Raw genomic sequence first — 13,494 nt, 5'->3', positions numbered from 1 at the left:
GGAGAAATGTTTTGAAGGTATTAGGTGCCTTGAGATCTGCCTATTCAACTTTTAAAATGCAACTTATGTCCTTAGACAAAGCAACACAGTTTTAGTCCTGCACAGATTCACTTTTGAAACCTACACTTTGGCCTGATCTTGACCTGGAGACAAGCTTCCCATCTGTAGTCAAAATGTTAATCTTCACTCTGCTCTCATTAGCTCAGTATACCTTTTATGTGTGCTCATCTTTATTCAGAACAAGCAAGCTTAGCTTCAGATTTCTTCTGTCTCCCTGATGAAGTCAAAATTAAAGTGCTACCCACATGTCTAATTGAGTAAGGATTATGAAGTTAAGGCTTCAGTAAGGAAGCCACAACCTAAGATGACTCAAGGATCCTTATTGACCTTAAGTTACAAGAATATGTAGGTGGTAAGTAGCAGGGCATACAATGATGCCTGATATTCCTTGTCTTCTTCCCTAGCTAATTCATATGACTTTTCTTTTTCAGGGAACACTAATTTTCTGGAATTCCTGAGTTGGCTTAGGAGACGATTATGTTTGCTTGCTTGTTTTATGAGTGTACATGGATCGAGCTAGTGATTCTCTTTGGCAAACCATTTTGGTATGCTTTAGAGTGCTCCTGTAAAGCCTGTTTGTGAAACAAGCCTTCCATAAATCAGAAGAAATTTGTTCTGTTTTCACCTCCCTCACAGAGAAATGTAGGAAAAGTCACATGATATCAATGCTCAGCAAAGGCATACATGGAAGAGGGAGGATTTTCAGTGACAGAAAGGCATTAAGATTTCCAGGGCTGCAGCATTATTATAATGAATGTGCCTCAAAATCCAGTAAAAAAACAAAGTTCTTCTGCTGTGACATTTTCCAAACCCAATGTATGTGTTGAATAATTTCAAACTTGTTTCCAGAAACTGAACATTTAATTTCAATGCTGTGTTTTCATCTAGCTTTGAAAAAATAAATTGTAGGCAAGATTAACAGGAAGGGAGCCCGAAAAATAAGATAGGAGGTGAGACAATGGGCACACAGTGGACACATCTCTAATGTTGCCATTTAAATACTTTCAGATAATGAACGGATCATTCTGCCCCTGTACACTGCATTGGTTAGGCCACACCTTGAGTACTGTTCTGGGCCCCTCAGTTTAGGAAAGATGTTGAGCTGCTGGATCATGTCCAGAGAAGGGCAATGAGGCTGGGGAGAGGTTTGGAGCACAAGTCCTATGAGGAGAGGCTGAGGGAGCTGGGGTTGCTTAGCCTGCAGAAGAGGAGGCTCAGGGGAGACCTTATTGCTGTCTGCAACTACCTGAAGGGAGGTTGTAGACAGGCGGCAGCTGGTCTCTTCTGCCAGGCAACCAGCACCAGAACAAGAGGACACAGTCTCAAGCTGTGCCAGGGGAGGTTTAGGCTGGATGTTAGGAAGAAATTCTTTATAGAGAGAGTGGTTGCCCATTGGAGTAGGCTGCCTGGGGAGGTGGTGGAGTTGCCGTCATTGGAAGTGTTTAGGAGGAGACTTGATGGGGTCTTTGGTTGCACGGTTCAGTTGATTAGATGATGTTGGATGATGGGTTGGATGTAATGATCTTGAAGGTCTCTTCCAACCTGGTCTGGTCTGGTCTGGTCTGGTCTATTCTATTCTATTCTATTCTATTCTATTCTATTCTATTCTATTCTATTCTATTCCATTCCATTCCATTCCATTCCATTCCATTCCATTCCATTCCATTCCAAGACCAAGACCAGGGTTTTTCAGAAAGAAACAGACAATGACTTTTATCTGACTATTCTCATTTATTTTTAAAGGGATTTACCTATGGTAATGACATTTCTGGACTGACTTTCTAAAGACATTTAATTGATTGCAGTTCACCTTCCCTAATACATAAGAAAAGCAAATTGGAAACTTGAACGCAGCATAATTCTTGCTGGAAGTGCTTACACTCCAATACACTTGAAGAAATATGGCTGAATATTTTTCATGAAAGGACCATATTAATTAGGTTAAATGACACAAAACTTCTTGCTTGCTTTTACTTACCACTTTGATAGCATACCACAAGAAATGATGACAAACAGTGAGTGGGAAGTGGAAAAATCAGGAGTTCAGATAGCTTAAGGTCATGAGACAGAAAATTTTGCAGATATTTTTAAGGGTTTCTATATTTAGTTCTGGATTGTGTAGGTGTTGTAATACCTAGATTTTCTTCCTCACAGTTTGCCCTTGATTCCATGTAACTCCCCTACAACTTAATTGTGGTGGCAATACAGCAATATGTGTGGCCTCAGTTCTGCCAGCAGGCTGGTGTGTTAGCTGCCAGCTAGCTCCCAGTCCAGTTCTTGTCCTCAAATAAAGACAGATGATGGCTCACGTCCTACAGCAAGGTGTGTACAGGTCAGAAAGGCCAAAATTAGTTAATTCTGGTGGCCATTTTAAGATGGGCAGGACGTTATTCAGATCTCTTAGTGTGAAAGCCTTGATGCTGAACTCCCCAAACTTCACTTGCAGCTAGATTTGCCCAAATTTTCTGCACACTGAGCATTATGTGCAGTCAGTGATCAGCTGCAAGGTAAATAAGCTTTAACACAACTTCTTAGTGTTTCACTGAATTATAACAACAAAATTATTCCTTGTTCCAGTTCTTCATGGCAGCATACATTCCTTAACTCTGTGAATCCTAACCTAGTGATTAAGGATGTAGATAATGCAGATTCAATTCCCTGCACTTCTATAGACCTCTTGTGTGATATTAGACAAATCATTTAACTTGTCTGCCTCAGGCTTCATTTGCAAAATGGGAATAGTATATTACTTTACACCTGATACAGCTGTTGCATGAGCAAGAATACACATGCCAACTTGTGCACCAGAAGAGCAGGAATTCAGACTGTTTATTTGCAGGCTCTAATGCCTGCATTCAGATTCACCCTTTGCACTGAGACGTTCAAGAGAGAAAATGTGGTAAATATTAAAGCTGCATCATTAAAACTGCATCATAAACCACAGAGGCATACAGGCGAGATTGAGGTATCACAGATAGCATTAATTCTGCCTTCCCTTGGCTTTAAAACCTTGTTATCTTAATCTAAGGGGCTTATGTGTGTATGGCATCTGAGGGTGTCATTTTCCAGGGCTATTATCATTTAGGTTTACAGGGATGTTCAAACAGAAAGCTGTTTCAAACTAGAGGACCATAATCTTAATATTTTTCTTCATGAGTTGCTCCATGTGTTTAAATAAATAAATAAATAACCATTTGCTGTAAACTAACATATATAGCTTCAGAGTTCTGCTGATCCTGGAGTGAGACTCCTCTCCAGTTGGCTGTCTGTATCTCAGTAGAACTTTTGCAGATCGTGGAGCTGTTGGAGGGAAAACTTTTGCTGCCTTTTCATCAGCCTCTGCTTTCTGTGGCAGCAGCAAGGCAAAGGAAACAGAAAGAACACAAGATAATATGTGTGAAACAAGTAAAAAGCCGAGAGTGGCATGCATCAAAAGATTATTTAGAGGTATGCAAAGTGAGTCAAAAGATCATACACTCTGTGGGCAAGTCAGTGAATACAGTGAAGAAAGATCAATATCAGTAGAGCGAATACAAAGGAAAAGTGCAGTGTTTGTGAAGAGACAGAGCATCCATTTCTCTTTCCACAGTGCCCAGTTTCAGAGACAGCCTCTTCTTTCCATTGCCTTCTTTTCCCAAAGAGTTACTGACACTGACTCTCCATGTAAGTGCTTTTTGCCCACAGCCTGAAATAGTTTACTATCTTAAATCCTTAATGAATTAAATTTACCTGACTGTGCTTCACTTTATCTTGTTGGTAGACTAAGAGCAAGTTCCCACCTCATCAGAGAGGCTCAGCTGACCTCAGGCAACTTACTTATTATGACCACAGCCCAGAGCATCCCAAGCCAGACAAGCAGGGCACGAACCATGAACAGAACAGGGTGCAGCAATCATCTTGTCAGTTCTCATTAGTGAGGCACAAGGTGCTGAAGTCCAGCAGAAAAAGTGCTTCCTCTTCTTTATGGGGGAGCTCAGTGTGGCTGCAACTTGCCCAACCCCTGTCATTTTTGCCCTGGAGCTAGTGGCTGATGGATCGAGGTCACTACCTACCTCTGCCAGATAGACATGCAGAACAGGAGCCAGACCTCTCTTCATTGAAGTTCAGGCCTGGAAGGGAGAATGAGAACAAATCAACTGCCCAAGTGTCATTCCCAGGATTATGATTTGCTGATCTGCTGAATGAGCTAGCTTGACCCACATATGACTCAATTTGGAAGGTATCTCCACTAATGTTAGCATCTGAATCAAGCATGTCAACAGATAGACCCATGGGTCTGGTACAGAATGTTCCAAGGAAATAAAATGTAAGATTCAAACTGATCACCTGTTCTTGATGATGAATCATTTTGGTATTTCTGCTGGCTATCAGTCAGGTATCACATCAGTTAGATGAATAGAAAGTCTTAAAGCCAACTATGAATAAAGCTATCTCAAGTCTCAAACTGCACCAGGGGAGGTTTGGGCTGGGTGTTAGGAAGAAGTTCTTCACAGAAAGAGTGAATTGCCATTGGAATGTCATGCCCAGGGAGGTGGTGGAGTCACCATCACTGGACTGGATGGGGTGCTTGGTACCATGGTTTAGTTGCTAAGATGGTGTTGGGTGATAGGTTGGACGGATGATCTCGAAGGTCTTTTCCAACCTGGTTAATTCTACTCTATTTTATTCTATCGTGTCCCTCCTCTGTTCACTTCCAAGTTATGATTTTCACATACTAGAAACTACACTCAAGGAGCAAGGAAGAATAGCTTTTTCCTCTAGAAGCAAAATGAAATCGAAGCCCTGCAAGTGGATAAACAGTGTGCCACACTTCATTCCCTTTCATGTTAGCATTTGCACAGCAGTCCTAATGCCATGATAGCCACGCAATTTGACACTCTGACATCAGTGACTGAATTCAGCAGGAGGTGTTTACTGGTAAAAGATGGTTCAAACTACAAAGAGTTTCCTGACAGCAAGCTGTGCATTAGAATTAATCAGAATTTACTTCTGTTGATCTTGATTCTAACCAGAGATAGGCTGGCAGGCATCACGTACATACCTTGAGAAAATCCCCTGCTGCACGGCCGAGAGCTTGTGCATTAAGCTGCTCTTCTAAATGCCAAATGAAGCCATGTCTTCTTTTGTGTGTATGAGATTAAAACAGAGAGCCTAAATTTATTTTTGCATCAGTTCCCTTTATCAAAAAATCTCATGTTTGAGCTTTCTGAATGGACATGCAAGGTGACTGCTGCTCTGTACCTGCAAATACATTTCATTTCAGGGAGGGCGAGTTTCAGCTGGGTAACTATAGGACAACAGTCACATAGACCTGAAAATTACATAGGATAAAATGCTCTTGTAGCTGATTGGTAATCACAGTGGAGCTCACACTAATGGAATCCATTGAGATGTTCTAGTCATGAGCATTGTGGTGTAGCTTTGTGGTGGGTTGAAAATTCCCCCCCCAGTGTTAAATTTGCCAGACCAGCTCTACTGGAAGCAAACGAAGCTGTATTTCCAAGCAAAACTACAACCTACACGAAATGCAATGAATGTGTACAAAATATGCAGTATTTACAAATATTTACAGGTGTTTACAATTTATAAGCAGCACAAGAACCCCCCTGGCCAAAGACCAGGGAAGCTGCAACAGCTTCTCCACTCCCTGCCCCCTACTAACCCCCCTGCACACAAAGAGACAAGAGAAAAGAGCAGAGAGAAGTTGTTGTTAATACCAGTCACAACAGAGCAGTCAAGGTCAGTAAAGCCAGGAGAAACATCAGCCAGAGCTGAAGAAGCAAAAAGAGAGAGAAAGATTGGTTTTGTAGAACTAGTTTAAGTCTGTTATCTCTCCAATGGATTGTTTAGAACTTATCATTATTTTCCCTTTTACACCCACTAGTGATTTATTTACATTTGATTACTTTCTGTTCAAGATCTGTGAAAATTTTAAAGTTACAGCCTAAAACTACCACAAGCTCTGAGCTATATTTTAACATTTCCTCTGAGAAACAGCATGCTGTAAGCTTACATGCCCGAACCCACAGCAGCATTGCTCTGCCAGTTGCTTTCTGTTATTCATCAGAGATAGCAAAAGTGTATTCTGCTTGCAATAAATTGTGCAGGAAAAGCACCAGTGACACACATTTCTGTTGGAAATTATTACATGGATGCTGGATAAGCCTGGGGCTGTGTTTTACAGGACACCAACCTTGCTGACTAAGAGTTTTTCCAACAAGAATAGATAGAAGATATAGGTACAACTTTGGGTCTTACTCTTCAAGGTAATAAGAAAGGAATTTGTTCCACAGGTGAAAGACAATCTCCTTGAGAATCCTTCTGTCACAATAGCATAGATTTTTATTAGTGTTGGTGCTAACCTGACATAGTGTAGCTATGACTGATCTGTTCATCTACTGCTAATGCAAGAGAATGTGTTGGGATCAAAGTTTGAGACAAGTTCTTGGTACTTCATTTTCCCTTTAGGCCAGGTAGTGCTGGGAGCATGCCAAGGACGTGGTCAGAGGGCCTGGCAATGAGACACTTTTTCTTGTTCACAGAGCAGCAACCACTTTTGTACCAGACACATCTTTAGATTTAGTAGGAGCTCGGGTAGTGATGCTCTATAGCTTGTCCCTGCCATATTTCTTTATGACTCCATTGACTTTAGTGGCAAAGGATTAACATAACAGAAGGAAAAATTACTTCCCCCCCCCATGAGGGGAGTAAAATGCAATAGTCTGAAAGGGGCCAAATTCAGAATTGCTGGGGTTTGGCATGGTGAGGGTATTCCTGCAGCTCTGCACCATGACAGTTGCTTAAACAAAGAGAGTCCACTCTGCTGTTGGTCCTGCACGCTGTCCCAGTGGATGCATGGCATAAAAATTCTGCTGGCATGAATTATTTACCACAGATTAAATTTTTGCAGTTCACTTCAGATATCAGTTATATAGCTTTGCTGAATTGCCAGCTTCTGCAGGCTTTGTTAGACTGGAGGTGTTCAAGAGGGGATTTGACGTGCCACTTGGTGCCATGGTTTAGTTATGGGGTCTGTGGTGACAGGTTGGACTTGATGATCTTTGAGGTCTCTTCCAACCATGGTGATTCTGTGTGAATCTGTGATTATGCTTTGTACAGGATAGGAGTCTTGTTATAGTGTCAACCCTTTGCCAAATTAAGGGTGCAAGCTTCAAATATTCTTTAATCCTGTCTTGTCTCTCAACAACTCTCAGTTTCAGAAGCTTCTTCATTTTTTATTGCTGATGAAGTTCACATAGGAGCTTACTCTACAGGAAGTTATGCACCTTGTTCCATGAAGCCCCTAAACATTTCGGACAAATTTAGAGTACTAACTTCTGGATGCTTCCAGTGTTGAATTTGCAGTGAGTGTGGGCATTTCAAAGAGGGGACCTTAAGCATCCAGCTCCATTGCCCAATATCCTAAGGGGAAATCACTTCCTCAATGTAATTAAAACAAAAACCAAAGGTTTAGTTTAAATAGTTATAAAGACAGCTCAGCCTGCAACATCTGCCGTCTTTCATGGTTTGTTGGCAGGGCAGAGAAGGTTTAGCTTCATCTTTTCCTCTGTGTTTCTTTAAGTTTCCATAGAGTTTTTGCCATGATAGTCCATGAAGAGAGCTCTGCCAAGGAGTACCAGTGACTATAAGTACAACTGGCCCTTGCTCAGATTAGACCAGAAGAGGGAAATATCTAGCTACGCTCTGCCCCATAATTAATACATAGGAGGAAATTGTGTTCTGCTCATGAACATTCCTTGAGGAAATAAAGATTGAATTTGTTAAGTAAATTATTCACCACAAATTATTCACTCAGTTCCACTTACTATTTTGAGACTTCTGCAACATCTATGGGAGTTAAATCATACAGGGAGAGACATTGCCCTAAAAACAGAGGCTGAAGGCACAATTCCTTTCTTGCACACACACACACAAAGTCTTATTTTAATTAAAGTAAACAAATTAACACACTCTAGGATTGCTTAGCATTAGGGAAAGCAAGGTACAGACCCAAGGAATCTCTGAGTCTCTGGTTAAACTTGGACTAGATTTGTTCAATGGGCAATGAGAAACAAGTGCTTAACATGAAACAAAACAAAAGAAAGTCAGATTTCATTTGGTTTTTTTTTTGATGGCCACTGAGGGGATACAGATCTGTTGCATCACTTGGTATTGTGTGGGAGAGAAGCACATAAAGCATTTGAATATCCAGGACAATTCATCATGGTCCATTCATTAAAACTGGATAATGATAATAACAATCTATAAGGCATGTTGCCTTTTATGAATATAACTACCGTGGGAATCATTCTCATGAGATCATCTTAATTATTTTGAAGTGGGCAGCCCTTTTCCTCCTGGGACCTCACAGATACCAGAGTGACATTTCCTGGGTATTTCAGGATGGAGAAATCAATCCAAGCCCCATAAAAGTCACTTGAAAAACTTGTATTGATTTTAGTGGGGTTTGGATCAGGTTCAAAGATCGGCAAGGAAATGGAATAAGTTACCTGCAGTTATGACCAACGGAAAGCTAGGTATGAGAATTTGTCTTGTTCTTTTACATGGATAGTCATTCCCCTGTGAAAAATTAGGTTCAAATACAGAATATATAGGCACTAAGATTATTATTCATTTTTAATTAAAAAAAAACACCTCATTTTTAAATGCATTGGTTAATTAAATTAAGCTAGCTTAATGTTGTGTATGTTTGATTTTCTTCACTTTGTTACTTTCTAAAACTATTGTGGGTCAACCTTCCAAGGGCAAGAACATAATCAGGTCAGCTTTCAAGCTGCTATAATTTTTCTGATATGTGGATGAGGAAAGGAAATAGATATGGGTGGGTACTATATCTCTTGAAATGGCCTCTTTCTTCCTGTTTAACAATAAATATTCTGCAGAAAGGAAGCTCATATATTACTCCTCAGATGAGTTCCCATTTTATTAATCATGAAGGTTTTAACGGTGGCCTGAGACAGGAAATCACAGGCTAATGTGCAGCAGAGTCTGATTTAATCCTCACATTTGGATTAGATTAAAAAGGAAAACCAATATACTGCAATGGGCATCTATGTAGCTGAATAATCAGGTTTAATTGTTGTTAAACATACATACAGCTTTTATAACAGTATGTGGCCCTACTCAATTGCTAAGGCTGATTAAATATCCATGGTAAAATTTCCTTATGGCTACAAACTTAAATGGGCTTTTCAGGACTTCTTATCACATATCTGAAAGAAACATACCTCTTAGAGTTCATCATTGTTACTAATTAATCATTGATTGTTAATAATAACAGTTATTATGAACACTGAGATGTAATTATTAATAATAGCAATTAAAAAATCCATCTCTGTTCTAGACTACTGTAGTTCTGATAGGAGCACAAGCCCTATGAGGAGAGGCTGAGGGAGCTGGGGTTGCTTAGCCTGGAGAAGAGGAGGCTCAGGGGAGACCTTCTTGCTGTCTACACCTACCTGAAAGGAGGTTGTAGCCAGGTGGGGGTTGGTCTCCTGGGCAGCCAGCACCAGAACAAGACACAGTCTCAAGCTGCACCAGGGGAGATTTAGGCTGGATGTTATGAAGAATTTCTTCACAGAAAGAGTGATTTGCCATTGGAATGTGCTGCCCAGGGAGGTGGTGGAGTCACCATCACTGGAGGTATTTAGGAAGAGCCAGGATGAGGTGCTTGGTGCCATGGTTTAGTTGATCAGATAGTGCTGGGTGATAGGCTGGACTTGATGATCTCGAAGGTCTTTTCCAACCTGGTTAATTCTATTCTATTTTATTCTTTTCTATTCTAAAATGTGGAGTGAAACATCTTGGTTAATGGATTGAGGTTCAACACAAACTCTGCTGCAATCCAACAGACTGGAGAACAGTCTTGCATTGTATTTGGCAGAATTTCAGCCCCTGAACCCTTCTTCCTTCTCCTCAACAACCCAGATTTTAGAAAGTCTGGAAAGGAAAGCCTTGTTATACCATTAGCATACAATGATTATTCTTTCATCACTCAGTCTTAGTTCATTCAGTTGCCCATCCATGACAATCCAAGGAGGCCTCCAAAAAATTCCTTAAATATATAAACAGAAGTCCAAATCATAGAATCATTAAGGTTGGAAAAGACCTCAAAAATCATCAAGTCCAACCTGTCACCCAACACCTCATGACTACTAGACCATGGCACAAAGTGCCACGTCCAGTCCCCTCTTGAACACCTCCAGGGCTGGTGACTACCACCTCCCTGGGCAGCACATTCCAATGGCAGATGACTCTCTCAGTGAAGAACTTTCTCCTCACCTTCAGCCTAAACTTCCCCTGGCGCAGCTTGAGACTGTGTCCTCTTGTTCTGGTGCTGGTTCCCTGGGAGAAGTGATCAACCCCCACCTGGCTTCAGGTAGTTGTAGACAGCAATAAGGTCTCCCCTGAGCCTACTCTTATCCAGGCTAAATAATCCCAGCTCCCTCAGCCTCTCCTCACAGGGCTGTGCTTGAGACCTCTCCCCAGCCTTGTTGCCCTTCTCTAGACACGTTCAGGTGTCTCAATGTCCTTCTTAAATTGAGGGGCCCAGAACTGGACACAGTACTCAAGGTGCAGCCTAACTAGTAGTGAGTAGAGGGGCAGAATGACCTCCCTGTTTCTGTTCTCGTCCAGACAGTGATCTTTGCTCTCATTGCTTTTACTGCATTACTGTAGAGTTTAGTGAGAAAGGGAAGTATTAGGGACCAGCTATACCATGTAACAGAACAGCGAGAGTCTGCCAGGTCTTCTGGACAGCAGCAGACCTTCACATTCAAGTGCCAGCAGAAGTTAAAATGAAGGGTATAGTTACTACTACAAGGTTGAGTGGGGAAAAATGAGAGAGAGGAAAAGAGGCTAATTTTCTTGAGGTTGTCCAAAGTCTTACCAATGGTGACATAGAAGGAGATGTGTCTTAAAACTTTTCTCACTCTAAGCCCCATTTTCAGCTGTCTCCTTAGTTCAGCAATCTCTTTCCCCTATCACTTCCTCCCCTCCTTCCTCACACACTCCTCAAACGATTTCAGATCACTCAATCATGCCACAAAGCAGCTGTGAAGTCACATCCTGACAGACTAAGGAAGTGCGTAAATGATGTACTCTTTTAAGTTACACTTCATTGTACTTAGTGCAGTTACAAGCTAGTGGCAGTTACAACTGGATAAATCTGAACTAAAAATGCTGAAGAGAAAACCATCTAACGTGTCTGATAAAGGGAAAAGTCAAAAGCCAAAGGTAAGAATGTTTAATTGTTATTGTTGATAAATAATAGCAGGAATTCTAACAACTTTCAGAAGGAAGATTTCCTTTCAAATCCTAGCTTCAGGATTCCTTGGTGTGCTAGCAAGTGCCTCAGTGGTGTAACCTCAGGAATCTATTTGCATATACCCACTTTACAAAAGTAATGATGTGCTTCAAGGAATCCTCATTGTGAAGCTGTGCTAAAGTGACCCAGTGCTGGACTTTGCCTGTTCTTATATGCTCTGTATCAGTCTTTTAACAGAGGGGCTTACAAAAATCCCCCTCTGTCCCTTTCATCTTTGATAAACTGATGATGTCCCACAAAGGACTGTGAGAATAAATGAAGAATTAGGAAAGCTATTATATTTGTTCCTCATTTTAATAAATTTACTTCCACATCACCATAGCCAGAGGAGGAGAGGGGACTTAGCAATTAGTGTTTTGCCATCTTAACTTTTCTGGGAGTTATTACATTTTCATGCTGGAAAAAAAAAAATACTCAGAATGAATTGCTAACCTGCTGTGCTGGAATTGCAAGAAAGAAAGTGAGAGCTTTCCAAAGTGCATAAGGATGTATCCTGCACTAGAAGTTCATTTTCAGTCCCTGCAATGGGTACAGAATGACCTCTGCAGGTGTATCATAAGCCTGAAGAGAAATGGCTACTGCTAGACCTGAGCACATCAGTATCCATTTGTATTACAGTTTGCCAGTGCCTTCTAGTCTGTGTCTGCTCTTAGTAACTCATTTTCTCCAAGTTTACAGACTCATCTTCTCCTTGTTTGGGAATACACCTCACTGTGATTTCTGGGTCCTGAATCATACTGCAGACACTGTTTCAGTCTTCTGGTTTTACTTGCCATTAGCTTTTGTGTATTGCACTTGCAGTTTTCATCTGTGACTTACTAAAAGTTAGAATTAATGTGGGTTGTTTGTTTGCTTGCTTGCTTGCTTGCTTGTTCTCCCCATGGATTTGAAACATTCTAAATCTGTTTTCCCATGGGGTTGAATGGTTTTTAAGCATTTGCAATGGCAATGTATTTTCTTTGATTCAACTATTATACTGCTTTAAAAAAACACAGGCCACAGCGTAATTAATATCTAATTACACCATAGGTTAAGAATGAAAGGACTGTGAGAGACTCTTTGGATGGGCTTTGTTTTCCTGCCTGTTAAATAATTTGAAGGGCAGATTTTGGTCACTGTCCTGTCAGAATAATGCATTCCTGACCAACAGAACCACAGTCTGAGAATGCACTGCATGCAGTCCATGCAATTAAAATGCTGGCACTATGGCATGCTATGACATCCACCATAAATAAATAAATAAGTATAAATTTGTGCTCCTGGGGTTGTTTCACTGTACATGTAAAGCAAAGTGTGCTGTGAAACATTTCACCTACTGCAGTCTTTTGCACAGGAATATGTAAGCATTCCACAAAGAGAAAGGTTTTGTTGAATGTGCTGCTTAGGAAAAGGACATGAGATGGTACAGCCCCACGTGACGCAGAACAGGAGCCTCAGCTTGTTGTATCATGTTTCGAAACATTCCCCACAGGAGCCAAGAAAACACTGAAGTTGCTTAATAATGAATTGGGTAATGTGGGGCACAGGTCCTTACCTCCTAACAGAAGTTTTAAGATTTCAAAAGTGACTTCCCGAGGTCACTTCCTGGCTGCCATGCTCAGCATGGACATCGTTAGCTACCTCCACATACTCTGCATGCAGGGAGGATGCAGCTGTCACTGTGAAGGGCTTAGAATCACAGAATCAACCAGGTTGGAAGAGACCTCCAAGATTATCAAGTCCAACTGATCACCCAACCCTAAATAATCAACTAGACCATTGCACTAATTGCCTCATCCAGTCTTTTCTTAAATACCTCCAGGGACACTGAGCCTTGCCTTTAGGAAACTTATAATGTCCCAGTGTCTCTAATATCCACATGGGGATTACACAAGACCTATGGGACAGACATAAGGTATTGCATGTTAAGCAAAAAATCACATTTGCTACCTTAGGCCCTTAAAAGCTGACACCAAGGAGATATTTCTAGGTGATTGAATCTCACCTATAGTGACCAGTTCTCTTTATCACAATTGAATGAATTTCAAGTGTTTCTCCAGGACTTTCTTTTTAATCCTTTTGTTTTTATTCCTAATTTGAAAAATATC

General features: G+C 40.9%; 1 protein-coding gene across 3 annotated transcripts in view; it reads left to right on the top strand.

Moving 5' to 3' along the window:
- Positions 1-13,494, top strand: part of SAMSN1 (SAM domain, SH3 domain and nuclear localization signals 1) — a 103,153-nt gene that overhangs the window by 50,420 nt on the left and 39,239 nt on the right. The window contains exon 1 of one of the 3 annotated variants that reach the window (XM_068144431.1): positions 11,206-11,316. The exons of the other annotated variants lie outside the window; for them this stretch is intronic. Coding sequence (XP_068000532.1) covers positions 11,260-11,316 — 57 coding nt within the window. The 5' untranslated portion in view covers positions 11,206-11,259. Of the gene's footprint in view, positions 1-11,205; positions 11,317-13,494 lie in introns of those variants that run through there. 3 annotated transcript variants of the gene reach the window in all.

The sequence above is a fragment of the Melanerpes formicivorus genome, unplaced genomic scaffold (genome assembly GCF_026170545.1).
Source record: "Melanerpes formicivorus ecotype bairdi unplaced genomic scaffold, bMelFor1.0.p_v2 SCAF_11, whole genome shotgun sequence".
Lineage (NCBI taxonomy): Eukaryota > Metazoa > Chordata > Aves > Piciformes > Picidae > Melanerpes > Melanerpes formicivorus.
This window is presented reverse-complemented; position numbering and strand designations above follow the sequence as displayed.